Source organism: Papaver somniferum, unplaced genomic scaffold, assembly GCF_003573695.1.
Source record: "Papaver somniferum cultivar HN1 unplaced genomic scaffold, ASM357369v1 unplaced-scaffold_152, whole genome shotgun sequence".
NCBI classification, from domain to species: domain Eukaryota; kingdom Viridiplantae; phylum Streptophyta; class Magnoliopsida; order Ranunculales; family Papaveraceae; genus Papaver; species Papaver somniferum.
This window is the reverse complement of record NW_020624598.1, coordinates 457,332-476,397: the sequence shown is the minus strand read 5'-3', so window position 1 is coordinate 476,397 and position 19,066 is coordinate 457,332. Positions and strand designations below refer to the sequence as shown.

General features: G+C 38.1%; 1 protein-coding gene across 1 annotated transcript; it reads left to right on the top strand.

Moving 5' to 3' along the window:
- The first annotated feature begins 254 nt into the window (after positions 1-254).
- On the top strand, positions 255-2,534 carry LOC113336291. Its single transcript, XM_026582241.1, has one exon. The coding sequence runs from the start codon at positions 255-257 to the stop codon at positions 2,532-2,534; it is 2,280 nt and encodes a 759-aa protein (XP_026438026.1).
- The last annotated feature ends 16,532 nt before the right edge of the window (positions 2,535-19,066 follow it).

The window sequence follows — 19,066 nt, the reverse complement described above, 5'->3', positions numbered from 1 at the left end:
CAACATAAACTTAATTCCCACCACTGATTTCCAATGCAAACTTAATCCCGGCATAAACTTATTCCCGACATAAACTTAATTCCCATCGATTTCCAATGTTTGGTTTCTTGTAATCAGATAGCAAATTTGATTTTCTTTTTATCACTTCAGATCTGGAAACTGAAGAGACATGGTATATCCTATATAAGGTCGTTACCCATACTTACATAGTTCCATCAAACAAACTGTTTCTCTTCTTTCTCTTTTATTCAACCATGGATACATCTTCAAACTCAGTAATAAATTTAGAAGAGAATGATGGCGACCAAGATGAAGAATTAACCGCAACTCCTCTTTGGAAATACGTTCAAAAGATTGATAAGAAAACTGGAGATAAAGGAGGTGGTGGTGGACAGAAGTTCATATGCAATTTCGGTTGCAAAGTGGAACCATATGCAGGATCTTATTCGAGGGTACGTCAACACTTGATTGGTATTTTACCTGGCGGCAAGTATCAAGGTATATCATTATGTTCTAAAGTTTCAAAAGAAATGAGAGAGATTTTAAAAAAAGAAGAACTTGATGCAAGAAGCTTGTACGGTGATAGTGCTAAAGTAAAAAAGCTTTCCTTACCAAATTCTAGTACGACACAAAATCAGCAGACATGTACGGGTCAAAGTGAATTATTTGAGAGTATTGTTAATAAAATGTTTCAGAAGCACAGTAGGGATGATGTTGATCAAAAGATCGCGAGATGCTTATATGTAAATGCAATTCCCATGAATGTTCTTCGGTCTCCATCTTGGGCAGAAATGGTGTCCGCCATTAATAATGCACCAAAAGGCTACAAGTCTCCTTCTTATGAAAAGGCTAGAACTTCTTTATTAGACAAGGAGCAAATGCTGGTAAAGCAAGCCCTAAATCCTTTGGTGAGTGATTGGCAGGCTCATGGAGTTTCAATTGTCTCTGATGGTTGGTCAAATGTGAAAAATACATCATTAATAAATATTATGGCGGTATCAGACGGCAAAGCAATGTTTCTAAGCGCACACGACGTCTCAGGAATAGAGAAAACTGGTGAGAACATTTCTGCGATTCTCTTGAAAGCAATTGAAGAGATTGGGCCTTGGAATGTTATACAAGTCCTCACAGACAATGCGGCAAATTGCAAACTGGCTGGAGAAATCATAGAACAAAAGTATCCCCATATATTTTGGTCGGGTTGTTTAGCACACACCCTAAATTTATTAATGAAGGACATAGCAAAATCCAAGGAACCAGCCATTTCATTTGTGAAAGAAACATATACAAAAGGCAAGGACATTGTGAAGTTCGTGAGGAATCATTCTCAATGTCTTGCTTTATTTAAGAAGTTTTCCCATTTGGAGGTTCTCAAATCAAAGAAGACACGGTTTGGATTTCATTTCGTCGTGTTGTCCCGGATTGTCGAGGTAAGAGCTTCTTTGATTTCCATGGTATTATCAGAAGAATGGAAAGAACTTAAGAAACCTGCAAATGCAGAAGAACATGCAAAAATCACCTCAATTGTCATGGATGGGAATTTTTGGAGTAATGCGGAGAAGGTGTTGCGAATAACGAAGCCGATATATATAATGCTTAGATTTTCAGATTCCGATAAGGCCGTTATAGGAGAAGCATATGAGCAAATGGATACGATGCTGGGAAATTTACAAGACACACTTGCAGATGATATAATGATTCGAGATATTACTCAGCAAATTGTGGTCCAGAGATGGAGTAAAACAAATATCCCATTGCACTGTTTAGCTTATTTGCTTGTCCCTAAGTATTACACGAATGCATGGCTAATGAAACCAGCTCCTGGTGGCGTTAGTAGGAAGAAGCCTAACTTCGACCAAGAAGTTCAAGATGGATATCTAGCTGCTATAGATAAGATGTTTCCAGTGCCGGAAGAAGCTGCGGTTATACGACATCAAATTAGTGATTTTGTAAGTAATGGAGGTTGTTTCGCGCGCCCACAAGCTATAGCGGATAGAGCAAAGATGAGTGCAAAACAGTGGTGGGGTTTATACGGCGGAGGAGCACCAGAGCTTTACAACTTAGCTATGAGAGTGTTGTCTCAAAGTGTTAACTCGTCTTGTGCAGAAAGATGTTGGAGCACATATAGCTACATCCACAGTGTAAAGAGAAACAAATTGGGAGCTGATAGGGCTGAAAAGCTTGTGTATGTTCACTATAATCAACGTCTTCTTGCAAGGCAAAGAGCAGATTATGGGAATCTGTATAGAAATTGGGATGTAAATCCAGAAGAAAACAACATTGAAGAAGCTATTGAAGTAATTGAGGCAAGGGAACGAGACGCTGTATTTGATGATGAAGCAAACTACTTTACAACACCAACACCAGCTCTTATCCCTCCATCCTCCCCTACACCAACACCTCCACCTCCACCTCCACCTCCACCTCCAAGTTCACAAGAGCAGGAAACACAAGCACAAATTAGAGTTCAGAGTGCCCGTAACAAACACAAGAGGCAAAAAAAATCAATGAATGAGATATATTCTCGAACATGATTAATATTTTCTAAATATTTAAGGTTTATGTCTTATTTATTGGTTGCAAAATTAGAAAATTAGTAATATAACTAAGATTGTTAAAAAATTGTAATTTACGTTCCCAACGCGTTCTGCGAATTTTATTTTTTGAAAATTTTACGATTCGCGTTTCCGTTTCCGTTCCCGCTCCCGTCCCCGTTCCCGCTCCTGGCTACTAAGCCACAGCTCCCTTCTCAAACTCTTGTCTTCACTGCCAATCCTCACCATCTCGTCTCACTACACCAACAGCCAACACCTTCTACTCCTTGTTACATCCATCATCAGCCAACCATTCACGTCATCACCATCACTTCCAACACAACCACCTACCATCACTCCATTGAAACCCAAGTTGTTCATCTCCTCTCTCTATTTTCTTCCCGGCACAACTTCGAACATCAACCATGACAGCAACATATCTTCACAGATTGCTTCATCATCTCCGCCAAACACTGTCAAACCCGAGTACTTTCTTTCTTCCAGAGTTCTCTCGAGTTCTTCTCCAACAATGGCAGCAACGTTCACTGCCAGGCTTGAGGTCTTCTCCTCTACTCATCTTCCATCAATCACCACTGCCATGGATGTCATCATCTCCTGTTTTCATCTCTTCACTGCACCATCGTGATTATCATGAGCTTTCTCCATCATCACCATTACTGCCAATTCCTACCTGAATCGTCGTGTAATAATCTCAACTGTATTCTTCAACTCGAGCACCTAACAGCAACAGCAAGACCAAACTCGAGTTTTCCATCTCCTGCTCTTGCTTGTAAGCATCACCATGAGCTCCTCCGTCCGACTCCGTTCTTCACAGCAGCTATCTCCTCAACTGCCATTACGAGCACCTCCGTCCGACTCCGTTCTTCTCATCTTAAGTTGATACAGCAGCACCCACTCTTTACTATCAATCTTGTTTTTATTCTTTGTTTCTCACGTACAAATCTCCCTACATTCTGTACCCCACTTCTCTACTTCATTCTTCAATTAATCCCCTCAACCATTGCTTAGTTTCTCCCAAGTTCGGTTGCTTTAATCTACTGTCCACTTTCTTTCTTTTCTTTACTTCATCTCTTCCATAATTTCCTCTTTGACCTCCACGGTTTGATCCTAAACCAAGCCCAACATCTAACCTATCTATTTTCTATCCACCTTCACGTTAGCTAGCTTGTCTCTTCTTCTTCTTGCTAAGCTTACTAATCAGTCAACCACATTATACCGTCCACTCTATCTTAAACGTCAAAACCCTACTTTCCAAGTCCCCGAGCCCGACAGCCACTTAGGCCTAACCAACACCCATCATATCATTCTTTGTCAACTTTTCTTCTCTTTTCTCTTATCGATGGTTCTTATATGCTCCATCAATGGTTATATTATTTTCGCTTGGCGGTTCTCCGAATCGGTATTCTTTTTAATGGTGACGCGCTTCTTCTTATACTTCTCGGGCGTTTATTGGCACCGCACTTCATCAATAACTTTCACGGCCAATCTCATGCGGTTTTTCCAATTCCCATGAGATTGAGAGAGGGTGTTAGAGTATACAAATATTATATGGAAAGTTTTAGTATTTAGAGTTATATTTAGCGTTTGATATATTTAGTATGAATTGATTTACAAGTATTAGTCTTGCATACCAAGTTATGGTATCGCTATATATACCTTATGGGTTCTCAATGTAAATCATCTTATTCAATAATACAATTCTCTTTTATCATAATATCTAATAGTTCTGTCTCTTACTTCTTCTAGTCTGTCTATCTGTCTGTGCCAGTTTTGCTCTTGTAGTTTTGTTCTAAAACGGCTTGGAAAAATACTTATTAAGTTTTGAATATTAGCCGTCCACTTGTAAGACTCGAATTGATTACCAAGTGTTTTGTTGTAGTGAGGGCGAGAGTGAACGAGAGAAGATTAGATCATTCTATGCCGTCAGTTTTACGCAACCATGGATAGTTCATTTTGTATCAGGTCTAGGCCTACATGTTGTATATGACATCATTTTATACTGTCAGCTTCATAGGGTTCTTACCTGGTTCTCTCGTAGAGCAAAGCATGAGAGAGATTCAGTGACTAGTGGTGCACTCATTGGATGTATTTATGTATCAGTTAGGTCCTCAACGTTGTGCAGGGATTCCTCTTCCGCGCCCAGTATGAAGACTTGACGAGCCTCTGCTTTCTTAGCGAATCCTGCTGGCTGCTGCTAAGTTCATGGGAAGTTTTTCGGATTTTTTTTAGTCAAAACAAAGTTTTTCCTCCCAGTCGGAAGTTTGTCTGTTTGATTTACCAGGCTCATGAAGTTAGTTTCTTCCTTGGAACAGATTCAAACATCAACAAGACAGGCGCTATGAATTATTTGTTGGATTATGAGCAACCAAAAACAAACCATCATTTAATCACTAAGAATACAAAATACCAATGAAAGTTTTCCCAACATGAATATTAGCTTCAGCATTGTATACGTTTTAAAAGTTCGGCTTAACTACTAAGTAGGCTGTCCCAAGACGCAACTACACAAGGCCACACAACACAACAAAATGAATTCAAACTAGTTTAATATATAAAGTACAGAATTAGTTTAAGATCAGGATAGTTGCAGCTTCACCCCGTAGCATGTTCAAACTCAAAATATGGTAGACTTCTTCACTGGTAGAAACATTCATGGACCGTTGTTCAACGAAGAAAAGACTCGTTCTAAAGTTACAGGGATTCATTGTTGTGGTGATTGTTACAACGATGAGATCTTAGAGCCTTCTCTCCCACAGTACCTATTCATCTGAAAATAATAAACTGAATTAGTGGAGTATAGTGACATGAACAATTAAACAATGAGAAAATAAGAAAAAGGAAACATACCCAATGACAATTGTCGATTCAACATCTCATAAAAGTATAATTCTATCTAAATGCAAATGTTTTTATAAGTTGGCTTTGCCTATTGTATCATGCCAACAACAAAAGTGCGCACATTGTGATTCTAAACAATTGCAACACGGACCTTAATGACTCAACTGTTCTTAGATTTGTAGGTTTATATTCATATGCAGGTATGCTTGATATACAACAGTTACATTACATATACATTGTTTTCAACTTGCTTTAAGAAACTTGCTATAAGAATCACAATGACCAAATTATGCGGCTATGACACATCATTTGATTTTGAACTGCATATTCACCACTATCTCATTGCTAATATGAAAAGAGAAGATAACTTCTGAGGAGGTTCCGTGACTGTAGATACTTCCCAACCAATGAAGACATCCACTGAAAGACACGCCATAATATCCTTTACCACACCGAAAATAGGATTTGACGGTGCCCTGAATACTACTCCATGAATCTTTTCTCAGTGTATAAATATCAATTCTGAAGAAACGATAACCTGATATTATAACTAATTGTAATCATCAATGTTGCTGTCATAGCCAAAACCGTAGATAATGTTGCAGTAAATCTTTTCAGGCTTTGTAAATTCCTTAAATTCTTTTGTTAATGGGTTCAAAATACTAAAATAATCCGTTTCCTCAAGATCACTTGTATCAAAACTTGTAATCTGTAAACAAATTAAGCCATTGCATGAATCCAAAAGATAAAGAGCATTTAAATTCTTAGGATTCTTAAGTTTAAACGGGTAATTTATCAGAAGAGACCCATCAAATTCAACTGATGGTGTTGATGATAAAGCATAATCAATACCTACGGAGTAAATCAGACGGCCTTTATGCTTAAACAAGAGCTTAGGGTTGTTTTTTTTAGCTTGATTGACATGATTTTTAATGAAATTAGGTTTAGAAAGTAGATTATAAAAATGTTTGCATACACACCTAGATGATAAGATGGATTCTGCTGGTAGCCTCAATAAGATCTCGTCGTGAAACTCTTCGGGAAGATTTAACAACAGAGATGTTGCGTCTTCTTCTTCTTGTTTAAGTTTGGATGAAATGCTCAGAGAGTAAACAGGGTTCAATTCAAAAAATTAAAATGGAAAGTCGGTGTAAGTAGAAATGTTATGTTGCTTCACGAGATAGTTTATTTACAGTACTCTAGCAACGAATCCATCTCTCACCGTCCTCACCTTCCCTTCATCGACGGCTTACAAACATTGACTCTTAGCAGTCCATTTGTAAGACTCAAATTGATAAGAGAATTCTTCAAAAAAAAAAAAACAAAAAAAAAATTGATAACAGAAAGTGAAAACTACAAGGAAACCCATTTTACAGATTCTCCCCATTATGAAACCCACGCTCAGAAATTCTCAGGCGCGCGCCCATTTTCTAGGGTAAAATATCTCTCACACCCAGAATTTCTAAAATTAGGTTTCGGTCTTTTCTGTTCTTCTAACCTTCAATTTCCCGTATCCCATTATCACTGCGCCTCCCCCTTCCTCTCCTCTGAACTATTTTTTCTGACTTCGTCTGTAATGGTGGTGGTGGTAATGGAGATTGGGTGGTAGTGATTGAGATTGAGGAGGAAAAGATGAAGAAGCAGATGGGAAAATCATTACGGTGGTGTCTTGATTGCGTCTGAATTTTGAGAACAAATCAATTAGGTGAAGAAAGGTGTTGCGTTGATGCTATGGAATTGAATCATGGGTTATTGATTGTTTGAATCATGGGTTTTAGTGTGAATCTGTATTTTGAAGTTTGGTCAAGGAAGTGGAGATTTATATTGGCTGAATTGGTTAGTCGTTTAGTTATGGTCTTAAATTGGGATTCGCTGGTATTAGCTCCGTGAGCGTTACAACTAATTGAAGAAGAAATTCGAATGTGCTGGTTCAATTGGTTTCACCTATGGCCAGCAAAATTGGTGAAATTAATTATGCTAAACAAGGGAGTTTTCACGGGTTTTGACAGTGGAATGTATCAAGTCCATATAAGATGTAGTCGTAATTGGAGGTTTAGGGGGAACTTTTTAGACAATAAGAGAAGAATATTGTTGTTGTGATGATTTTGATGCGTCTATATATTTCGGTTGTTGTTGGAATTGATGTGCAGTTCCTCTCCATTGTCAGTGACGTACATCAGGTGTTCGAGTAAAAGCATGACCGACCAGTTATTGAAGAATGGGGGTCAGCAATAACACAAGGTAAGGCCGTAGGAACACTATGCATACGTATATTGAAGAATAGTTTATTGGCTTGTGTTCTCATGACATAATTATGTTTTCTAAAATGAAATCAACCAATCATTATGTTGTGTATGTTGATTAAACGGGATGGCAGAGGCCCCATTACATAACATGTTTGTTTAATTCTTTATTTGCTTACCGAATGTTGTAATTGTTCATATGGATAAAATGTTTCTTATGTTTAAATCTTGTATGAACGTACTTAGAATTTGGATTAGAGGGAGTTTTGATTAATTTGATTGAATTGGTTAGTCGGTTAGTTATGGTCTTAATGCTGGAAGATGTTGGGAAGGAAGTTGAGATTCTGTTAACAATGGTTGGAGATCGACAAAAAGTTGTGCTGCAGGTGTTATGCATCTAAAAAAATATGTTGCATAATTTGTTATGCAGTCCCGAAAATGGTTGCATAACACGTAATGCAGCTATTATTGTAGGTGGATGACAAGTTATGCAACCTTTTTTTTTGCATAACTTGTTATGCAGTACAGAGAATGGTTGCATAACACGTTATGCAGCTACTTTTTATTAGTATTGAAACCAACAAAAAAAAAGGTTGCATAACACGTTATGCACTTATAATAATATCTGCATAACATGTTATGCATTCGAGAAAATGGATGCATAACCTGTTATGCGTCCGAAAATATGATTGTATAATGCGTTAGGCATCGAGAAAATTGTTGCACAATCTTTTATGCATCGAGAAAATAGATGCAGAACCTGATATGCATCCGTAAATATGGATGCATACTGCATTATGCATCAATCTTTTTTATGTACGCACTAAAATCAACCAAAACAATGGTTAGATAACTTGTTATAGATGCATAACTTTGTTATCCAAATGCATAATTTGTTATGCAGTGGAGAAAATGGTTGCATAATTCGTTATGCGTCTGCAGAATGTGTTATGCATCTTTTTTTGTGGCTGCATAATTTTTATGTATCAAGTTATCGAAAATTTTGCATAAAATGATGATCACCTCCGATTTTTTCGTGAAAAACAAAAATTTTATATTCTTGTTTGTACTCGTTGCGTAGCTCTCTTAAAAAGATTTCCAACGATATAAAATTTGTAAAATTCCAAGGCGCGAATTTTTAGATATGTTATATCCAAGTTATGTTGCCAATTATACCCCCGATGCATAACCTGTCATGCAGATGCATAATTCGTCATGCATACATTTTTAATGATTTCATATAATTATGGGTGTCAGGGAAATAATTATGCGTGTCATGGTACCTAAAATTAATTGTGGGCTTGACAATGAGAATATTATTTTTTTTGGGTCTCCCCGTAATTCTCCCTAACAGAAAAGACTTGAGCAATCCGGGTAGAAATCCTAAGTTTTGAGCTTTCCCGGCTAAGTTTCAGTCATCCCTATTTGACGGACAGAGTCTAATCGGTCAAACCTGGTTGACACTGAATCGTTTCAAAATTACATTGTAGTCCTTTGAGTGCTTAACCTAACAAAAGCTAATCATACCCTTTCTTCTCTTTCTTCTTTGTTCCCCCTCGTTTTTCTTCTTCTTTTTCTTTGGATTTCTAACGTAGCATAACAGAGCTTTGATTGCGAAGGATGGGAACTCGATTCCAGGTGACCTAAATTAAATAACACTAAAATTATATCATCTTCTTCTCTTCTTTCCTTCTTCTAATCCTCATCGCTAACCCCCATCGAAATCAGCCGCCAAATAGGTGTTCCCTCTATCTGTTAATTTAAATCTATCGAAAAATAATTACTTATTTGTATGATATTTTGTTTTCTTTCACTGTCTGTAGGTGGAATTTCTTTTACTGGTAAGCAAGAATACTAATCCAGTAATCCTCCTCTTTGAAGAGAAGAGAAGAATTTATTTGTCACAATTTCAACCTGCAAAATTGGTTCCAGATTCAGAGCAACAACTGAGGATTGTAATCAAAATTTTGGTTGTGAAAGTTAATACACTTTAATTAGTAAGAAATCACTAAATCAAAAATGTATGAATGTTTAGTTCAACAACATTTGGATGTTTTTGGAATTCCTTGTGCAATTTTTTTTTCTTTTCCTGATGGAATTATACCAAAGGTTATTTGCTTTGTTCTAATGTTTAAATTCTATTTCTTTTTACTAGAAATTATATTTCTCATGATGAACATATTTTGTCTCATGAGCTTTAATATTTAATGGAGTAAAAAAGAAATCATAAAATTAATTATTGCAATTTTTTTGATTCAGAATTATTATTGGAGTAAATATTTTTTCATTCAGAATCATAAAAAAAATATAGTATAAATAAATCAACTAACAATTCGAAAAATAAATGGATAATTTATTAATAAATGTAAAAAAAAACTTTTTCAGGCATAAATTATTTGTGACGAAAAAATATATAATTGTGGTAGAAAATTATGCTACAAAACTCCTAAGCATAAGTGACGCTTTGAGCGTTGCTCCGATTATTTGCAACAACTTAAAGACTCGAGTTAACGACTTAAAGATTTCATTGGGATTGTGAAGCCAGACCGATACTACTTTTATCGTAGTTGTGTGATCTGATCTTGCATCTTCTATCGTACGAGTACAATCGATTGATTGGCTTGAGATCGTGAGAGTTCTCCGATAGGCAAGATAAAGAAGTCACAAACATCTTCGTCTCACTGTTTGTGATTCCTCGACAATCCGCTTGTGTAGTCAGGAAGGATTGTAGAGAGGTGATTGATTAATCTAGGCTGTTCTTCGGGAATATAAGTCCGGATTATCAATTGGTTCATGTTACCTTGATTTTATATCTAAAGACGGAACAAAACCTAGGGTTTATTTGTGGGAGAAAGATTTATTCTTTTGATAGACTTTTCTGTGTGAGACAGATTCGTTTATTATCAAGTCTGTGATTTTGGGTTGCAGCAACTCTTTGTTGTGGGTGAGATCAACAAAAGGAATCAAGTGCGCAGTATCCTGCTGGGATCAGAGGCGTAGGAGTACAATTGTACCTTCTATCAGTGGGAGATTGGTAGGGGTTCAACTATAGATCAGTCCGAAGTTAGCTTGGAGTAGGCTAGTGTCTGTATGGCTTAATACAGTGTGTATTCAATCTGGACTAGGTCCCGGGGTTTTTCTGCGTTTGCGGTTTCCTCGTTAACAAAACTTCTGGTGTCTGTGTTATTTCTTTTCCGCATTATATTTTATACAATAGAAATAATACAGGTTGTGCGTTCGTGATCATCAACTTCTCTAATCCAACTTTTGATTGTTGATTGTAGTTGATTGATCCTTGGACATTGGTCTTTGGTACTGTTCAAGTTATCTCTCTTTGATAAAGACTCACTGTTGATTTTAGTTTGAGTAAAGATCAAATCGAGAGATTGAGATAATAACTCCTTGAGATACTTTTTATCTAGATTGAGTCTGACTGTCTAGTTGATTCTCTAGAAAATTATTTCGGAGTTAGTCCATACAGATTGCTAAGCGAAATATTGGGTGGTGTTGTTAGACCCCCGCTTTTTCAGAATATGTCTTAATAGTATTTAGATTATGGTATTAATAATAAGTATCTTATTCATATGCAAAGTTATTCTCCTTTAAGTCTAATTTGTACTAAACATTCAAGTACTATAAATATCACTTTATGTGTATAATTTAGTGATTTAGTGAATCATTTATTGAACTAAAATTAATCTAGGCATAAGATAGATAACAAGTTTAATCTTTATTTTATGCATTATATGACCTCACGTTCTTTTATTCCTACTTAATAAGTCTTATTAGCTATCTAGTTTAAATGCAAAACACATACTTCTAATTTTTTTATTAGTTAACTTTGCAAGATTTAATCTTAGATAAATACTAGTAAAGGTATTTAATCCTAATCATTATTTTATCGCTATATATTTTTTAATGAGATTTTAGATTAAGTTATGCTCAATATAATACTAACTTAGGTTCTAACAGTTTAAGTTCGTCATACTAATTTTCCATTCAAAAGATGATTAAATTTATTTACGAAGAAAGATCCTATTAATATACAAATTTATTTTCTTTTAATTTTAATATTACCCTAAGCATCTGAATATTTATTATTACTACTCTCACCTATATTTGTTTCATTTTAGAGATTTATTAAATCAGTTGCTAGACTAAAGATAATTTCAATACAAGGTTACTAACAAGTTAAGTCTTTTTAATTTATATTTTATATCCTCAATTTCTTAAGTCTAACACCTAATAAGTATTATATTAACTATCTAGTTTAGTCGCAAAACATATATTTTAAATTTTTCATTAGATTAATTTACAAAATTTAACCATAGATAAGCGTTATTATTATTTTCATAACTATTTAATCATAATTATTATTCCTATCGTTATATATCTTCAATGAGATTTTAGTTAACTTAAGTTCAATATGATACTAATTGAGAAATGCTAACACTACTTTATTGATTTATTATTACTATTATTATCATTTATAATCATTATTATAATATTTTTATTATTACATTGATAGTTGAACTATTCTAACTACTTTTACGAATATTATTAAGTCCCAACAATATTATTAATATTTATGTGATTTTAAATTGTTGACCCTGCGAATAAGTCAAGGTACTCAATAAATTTCTATGTGATTTTCAAGATTTATCAATAATACTCATTTCACTATTTTTCTAGTATCGGATTGTTTATGTAATCACATTTTTTTAGACTAATTATTTTCTAATCTTTATAACTAAAGTTATTGGTGTACCCTACAATTTTTACTTCATTACATATACAAACAAACAAGCAAATAAATAAAACAATCAATCAACCAAATAAATCTTTTAGTTATTGATAGCTTTGAGTGATTAAGATTTATCTCACAACTCAACCCAGTTTTAAACTAATCTAGTTCTCTAACTGGCACTGGTTGTTTCTAACTTTTCCCATATAAGATCTAATACTGAGATCTGATACCAACTTTGTAGAGCCCCCAAAGCTAGCAGCTGACTAATCCAAGAGATTAACTAAATACAGAGACACTAAAACTAAACATTTACTGAAACAATCAAATAAGAAATCTGCTATAAAAATTAACCCAAAACTAACCCCGCTTAGAAATATATATACAAGATCTTCTCTCAAATGATACATATACAATATTCATTTGGTTTAAAAATATAATATACAACATAATAAACATATCATATTATAACCAACTAAAGAAGTCAACTTCTCGGAGCTTTCGTTGCGCAATTCTGGTCTGTCTCTGAAACTGAAAGTGGGAATAATTAACATTTAACTTCTAAGTAATCATAGGAAAGATTTGGAAAACAATAATGTTTTCCCAAGCATTAATAAGTGACCAAGTAACTCAAATAAACAAACATGTATATGGACAAACTCCTTCTTCAAACAATGTATAATATGGTCGTAAATTCCTAACCGGCAATTCACACCTAATAGATATTGATATCACCAGGACCATGATGACCCACTCTAAGCATAAAAGTTGAATTCATGTACATATAAATGTGAAGGAGTGTATCCTATATACCATACGTGGAAATTCTCATTTCCATAACAATTCATATTGACAACAAAACATTACAAGTCCTTTCCAAATCGTGGAAAGATTCACATAATCAACAGAATTATCATAACGCATTTTAAACAAAGCATGGGATGCAGGAACAGACAATTCATGAGTTTGTCAAGCATAAACTTTTGTAAAAGCAACAATAATGGTTACAAAAGAGTCAAATGTATTCCCACCTCTTTTGATGAAAATCCACGCCTACCTCGAGATCCACGATCCACTGGTTCATCCTTTGAATCGATCGTTGTTAAATGTTAATCATACAAGAACTCTAAGAGTTTAGCCAAAAGGACCACTGTTGATGGTGGATTTTAGTTTAGGGCTAAAATTGTAAAACCAAATTTATGTGCTGACATCCTGCAAAGGATAAAGCCACTGATAAGTGATGAATACTTCTTCACTTTACTAATTCACCTAGAATGGAGCATGTGGCAACAATCCCAGTATTCTGTGAATTAAATACACAAAATTCATCCAGGTTGGAGCATGTGGCAACAATCCCATATACCCTGTGAATTTATAGCATTATTAATTAATGCATGACTAGCCTTGTATTTCTTGTGATGTTCCCGCAAAACTCTTATTATTAGTACGACATGACGACTGAGTGTTGCTCTAAGCAGAGTAACACGAATCTCCAAGTGTTAATAGTGAGGCATGCACGAAATACCCGTACAGGGTACTCTCGGTGTGTTATACTAGTCTGATTGAGCATACATCTCTCGGTGTGTTATACTAGCCCGATTGAGCATCTGGATTGCCCATGTCAGTCTCAGAAACAATCACGACCACGCAAGTTGGCCGCATGATTTAACCAGTCTAAACGATCCTCAGCAGGAGCAGGCTACCACCTTAATGACCACCAACGGGCCCGTCTTTGCCCTGATCGGTCGAATACATACCACGCCCTTCAAATATCCACCAAACGCCAGCCCAGAGTTGGATGTCCGGGATGGTGTGGAGCAATTAAAAAGGATCGCGCGACAAGGCCGACCAAGGAAGACTTAAAAAAAGTCACGGTCGTCCAACTTCGCCAGCACAGTTGGACGGCGTAGATTGTTCCAAGTCCAGTCGGACAAGTACCGCGGTGTACACCCGCGGGGCCCCTTCCTACCTGCATAATCGATCCTCCCCTGACCTAGCCACGAAATGACGTGCGGTTGCCTGAAGTTGGGCCGACGTGAGGCTTATAGGGTCGCAGGAAATTCCACTAAGGGTATAAAATTGATCACGACCATCCAACTTCACCGGCATGTTTGGATGGTTTAGATCAAGCCTGTGACCATGGGACAGGTACACACATGCTCACCACCGGCCCAATGTGGGCCCCACATGGTCGGCCTCCCCAAAGGAGGAGCATAGCTTTCCAAACCGTTAGGTTGAAGTCGTGTACACACGACCGATCCAAAACCCTAATTAGGAGTTGCGGCATATTGCATGTGTCGCTAATCGATCACTAACGTCCATCTTCGAAAGCATAGATGGAGGTTGTAGATGTAGATTCAAAGGGTTCCAAGCATGTCAACACAATCACCGTGGGCCCGTATACATGCGTGATCGATCGGCCAAGGCCGGACATGGTCGGACGCCTCGGTTCATGCGCCCAAAGGTGGCATGTCACGCCCATTTAAGGAATCCTTTGCGACACAGGATTCCTATTGAAAAATAAATCTCGACCACCCCTCTTTGCCGGCCGAATCGAGTGGTTTAGATCGCACCTCCACAAGACGAGCTAGTATGGACGTGAGCACCGGCGGGCCGCCTCCATGCAGAACCAATCGGTCCCTCCAAAATCGTCCCCTAAGCTCAAATTCGATTGAGATGAAAGTGGGTGCTTGCGCACCTCCTAAATCCAAATCCAACGGTCGCAGATGTGGGTCGCAAGACATCTCGTCCGTCCAACTTCGCTAACTTGGATGGACAGCCTTGGATAGGAGTTAGGCGACCAATGAAGCATCAGCATGATCACCGTCCGCCACTCTTCCACATGGGGTGATCGTCCAAAGCAGGGGTTGCCTGTATAGCCTCCAAACGATCACTCGAAGATGGCTGGACGTGATGCTATTTTAAGACGCTTAATTCGTGACTTACTCCGTTAAGCCTTAAAGCAACGATGCTTCATACTTGTTGAATATAATCGATGCAGTACATGCATAGAATACACACGATATTCATAAATATCGATTTCCCAAATAACTTAGTTATTTAACCTAGCACCGTATGCTACCTTCTGTGGGTCCCATGATCCACACAATCGAGACATCAAGCATGTCATAAACTGGGGGATACATAGTGGGGTATTGGTCTGGCGGTTTAGAGCATGCAGTGCACAACGCGCCATCACAAGAACGTGTCAGGAAGACATGGACGGTTAGTGATGATGGGAGAAGTGGGCAAGACTGGTCGTGTGACACTAACACACGACTCCACTACTCCATCACTCCACTTCCTCCACTTCCCACGAGAGACGAGGGTTAGGCTCAATCACTTGTATAAATAGGTTCTCCTTCCTATTTCCAAGACAAGAACAGACAAGACAGAAATCAAGTGTTGATACAACGTATCCCAACACCAGAACTGATAGCTTACATTCTGCAAGCCAGTTCAGCTTTCTGATACAAGTCATAAACAACCAACACCTTCACAATCTCAACACCTTCTTCGCTTCCCTCCCTAAGATCAACCTCATCTCCTTCACTTTGTGACCGAAGCAAGTCTGGAACGGCCATTTCTTAGTTTAGGCCAGAATTGTACAGATTGATTTCTCGAATCAAAAGCACTCTCGTGCAGTGCATTTGCTTAGGGTGTAGATTCATTTCTCATCCACACACCCCAAATTACCAAAACCGGCAGAAATAGTTTTCACCCATAAATACCCACACAAGAATTACACAATTATATCTAATGGTTCTAAGCCCATTATGGTATCTTATTCTCTGTCTTTAGAATAACTAAGAGTTTATTAATCCAATTAGATTGGTTTCATAATCCAGTATCTAAGTATTGTGAACATCTACAACTATGTAGAAGAAGCTAAAGACTAATTCAGACCTCAAGAGGTCCAAAATATCTAATTAAGAAAACTGCCCTAAGCCCAAGTCCACCAAAGTCAACTAACAGTCACTAGCGGTCGAACTAACGGTCAAGGGTCAATTAACAGTCAGCGTCCAAGGTCCGGTCAAGTCCGGGGTCAACCAGTCAATTTGGTCAAAGGTTAAAGTCTAACTCGGTCACACTAACTCACTCTGATTCAAACCGATGCAACTCAAGTGAACAAGGTCAACTCGACTCAGTCAGATATCTGAGTCAGGGTAAACTAGACCGGTCATCCAACTATCTAACTGAAAAGTACAGGACCTAATCCAAAACACAAGCTAAGATCAAACTGAGTAACAATCTGGTGTCATGGGAAGTGTGGCTAGAATGTTGGAGGATGTCCTGGAAAATCAAGTTGGTATCGCTAGAAGGCAGAACGAGAAATTCCGCCTTTTGAATGATATAGCAAAGCAATTACAAGAAGGTTCGGCAAGCATTTACCCAAACGGTGCAAGAAACGCTGAATCCTTATTTAGAAGTCATGCCTTTACCAGCGGAGATGCAGAGAGAGCGCGTAGCCACAGGAGACTCAAGAGTGACGAACAACATGGTCCAGCTGGCGACAGAGACTCGAAACAACTCTACGGAAGAAAAGACTTGTCCGGAATGCCACAATGTTTTCCGGATAAAGAAAAGGATCCTGCTGCTTACGGAGCCTTACTGTAAGATTTGTATCTCAAGACTCTTGCCGAAGCTTAGAAGACTGCCCAATCCACAACGACCTTTCATCCAAGTGAAGAAATGCTCGAGGAGGGAGAGATCAATCAAGGAACACGTGAATACAGAGGATGGAAGCGTTCAATTCATTCACCCAGAAGTGATATTACGACGCCTTCCACATTCCGTCACCCGGTCAAGCGATCCGCGGATATGATGACACGCACTGGTTTTCCAACTCCATCTCCGAAGCGTGCTTCACATCAAAGCCACATAGAGACGTCACGATGCCCGCTAGTGCAAGAAAAGCTAGACTCAAGGTATCTACATTTCCCGTTCCCAATGAAAAAGATCTTGGAGATGCTGAAGGTGTGGGTACGAAGCGTAGAGGTGCAGATACCTCCTGTATGGCGTCAACCGACCGATCAAGAAACGATGGATCCGAGATATTATCATTATCACTGATTCCTTCACCACCCTACCAGTGAAAGCAACGCCTTGAAGCGCATTTTCCATAAGAATCTTAATTCAGAAGATTAGCTTTCCCTCTTTGAAAATTAGTGCGTACGGTTTCCTTGAAGAGGTTTCTCGGGAAGATTCAGTTTCATGCAAATGAGGCTCCAAAGAACAAGTAAGTTCTATCAAACAATTTTACGAGAAATATAGTTTTAGAACTTAATGGAGACTTGACATCCCACGCACAGATAAAGAGATTCAATGATCAAACACCATGTTTGTTTTCCTTTCATGTTTTTCTTTTCACATGATATTTGCAATTTCATATGACATGTACAATCATTCATAACCAAGATGCAAATTCCATTTAGAATAATCTCTTTCAGAAAAGTCATTCACAAAACTATCTCAAAATAAACCAATCCAACCACCTATTAGTTCAAAACATGAAGTCAAACTGTGAAAGCAATCACTCAAAAAAAACATCTAAAGAAAGGACACAAGTAGGCGGCACAAATCCTTCAAGGAAAGTCCTTCAGCGTCAACTCGTCCTTCTGAGCAAGAGCGGCTTTCATCCTTTGGAGCGCGGCCTGTTTCAGCTTCAACTCCTTAGACAACTTTTCAACCTCTTCTTTCTGGAGAGCAATAAAGTCTGCAGAAGGAACTTCGTCTTGCAATTTCTGAAGCTCATGGATCTCAGAGAACCCTTTGAAGAACCAAGGAGCGTTGAATTCGTACTGCACACAAACACGTCTCGATGGCACTTCCAGTCTTCAATCATCTCCTCAGAAACGGTTCGACCATTCATGACGCTCATCTCATGGATAGAGAATAAAGATTCCTGGACGCGGTTGACCAATGCAAGGCGACTTTTGAGCTTCGTAGTGGTAGCAATATGGTCGTACTTCTTCCATATCATCGTGTATAACTCCTCGAACTGAGCCGGCACACTGAATCCCCCAACCAACACATGACCTGCATGGGGGGTATCGAAGGGAGGATCGAAGATAGGCCCAGGAACAACAGGTTGCATTACCAATGCTTCATCAGTCACAAGAGCCTTGTCAGTTGCAAGAGTCCTTTCAGAAGAAGTCACCATGACAGCTTTATCAGTTGGAGCCTTCTCAGGAAGTTCTTTAAGGGGATCCGCCTCGACAATAGCAGATGTTCCCTCTCTTGCATTCCTACTGATGTCTACTTCACTCTGTATGTTGATTTCCGTCACGACCTCGTATACAAGCTCACTGAGGTTACCACTTGGAGAGGCACTTCTTTCAGTCGAGCTTGCACCATCTTTGTCATTATCTTGAAAAGGATCGGTATCGCCAGACCCCTCCTTAGAAGGATCGCCATACTTCTCATGAAGACCAGCATTGCCAGACTCCTCGTTCTGAATACGTGCCAATCTTGCGAAAACGTTTTCTTTCGGCATCCCCTGATTTCAAACAAGAATCACCTTTAGAAGAAATTACTCTAGAAAGGTGAAGGAGTCGACAGAAAGGGATTTAAAAGTACCTGCATATTTGAAGAATTGAAAGTCACGGAACCACATGCCTGCTTCTTAGACCTCACTCCTACCTGGGGACTGCAGTCGTCAGCTCCGGTTCGCTTACCTGGGAGTG

What these genes read in the sequence shown, in the direction of transcription:
- LOC113336291 (XM_026582241.1), top strand. Translation starts at nt 255, where the DNA reads ATGGATACATCTTCAAACTCAGTAATAAATTTAGAAGAGAATGATGGC.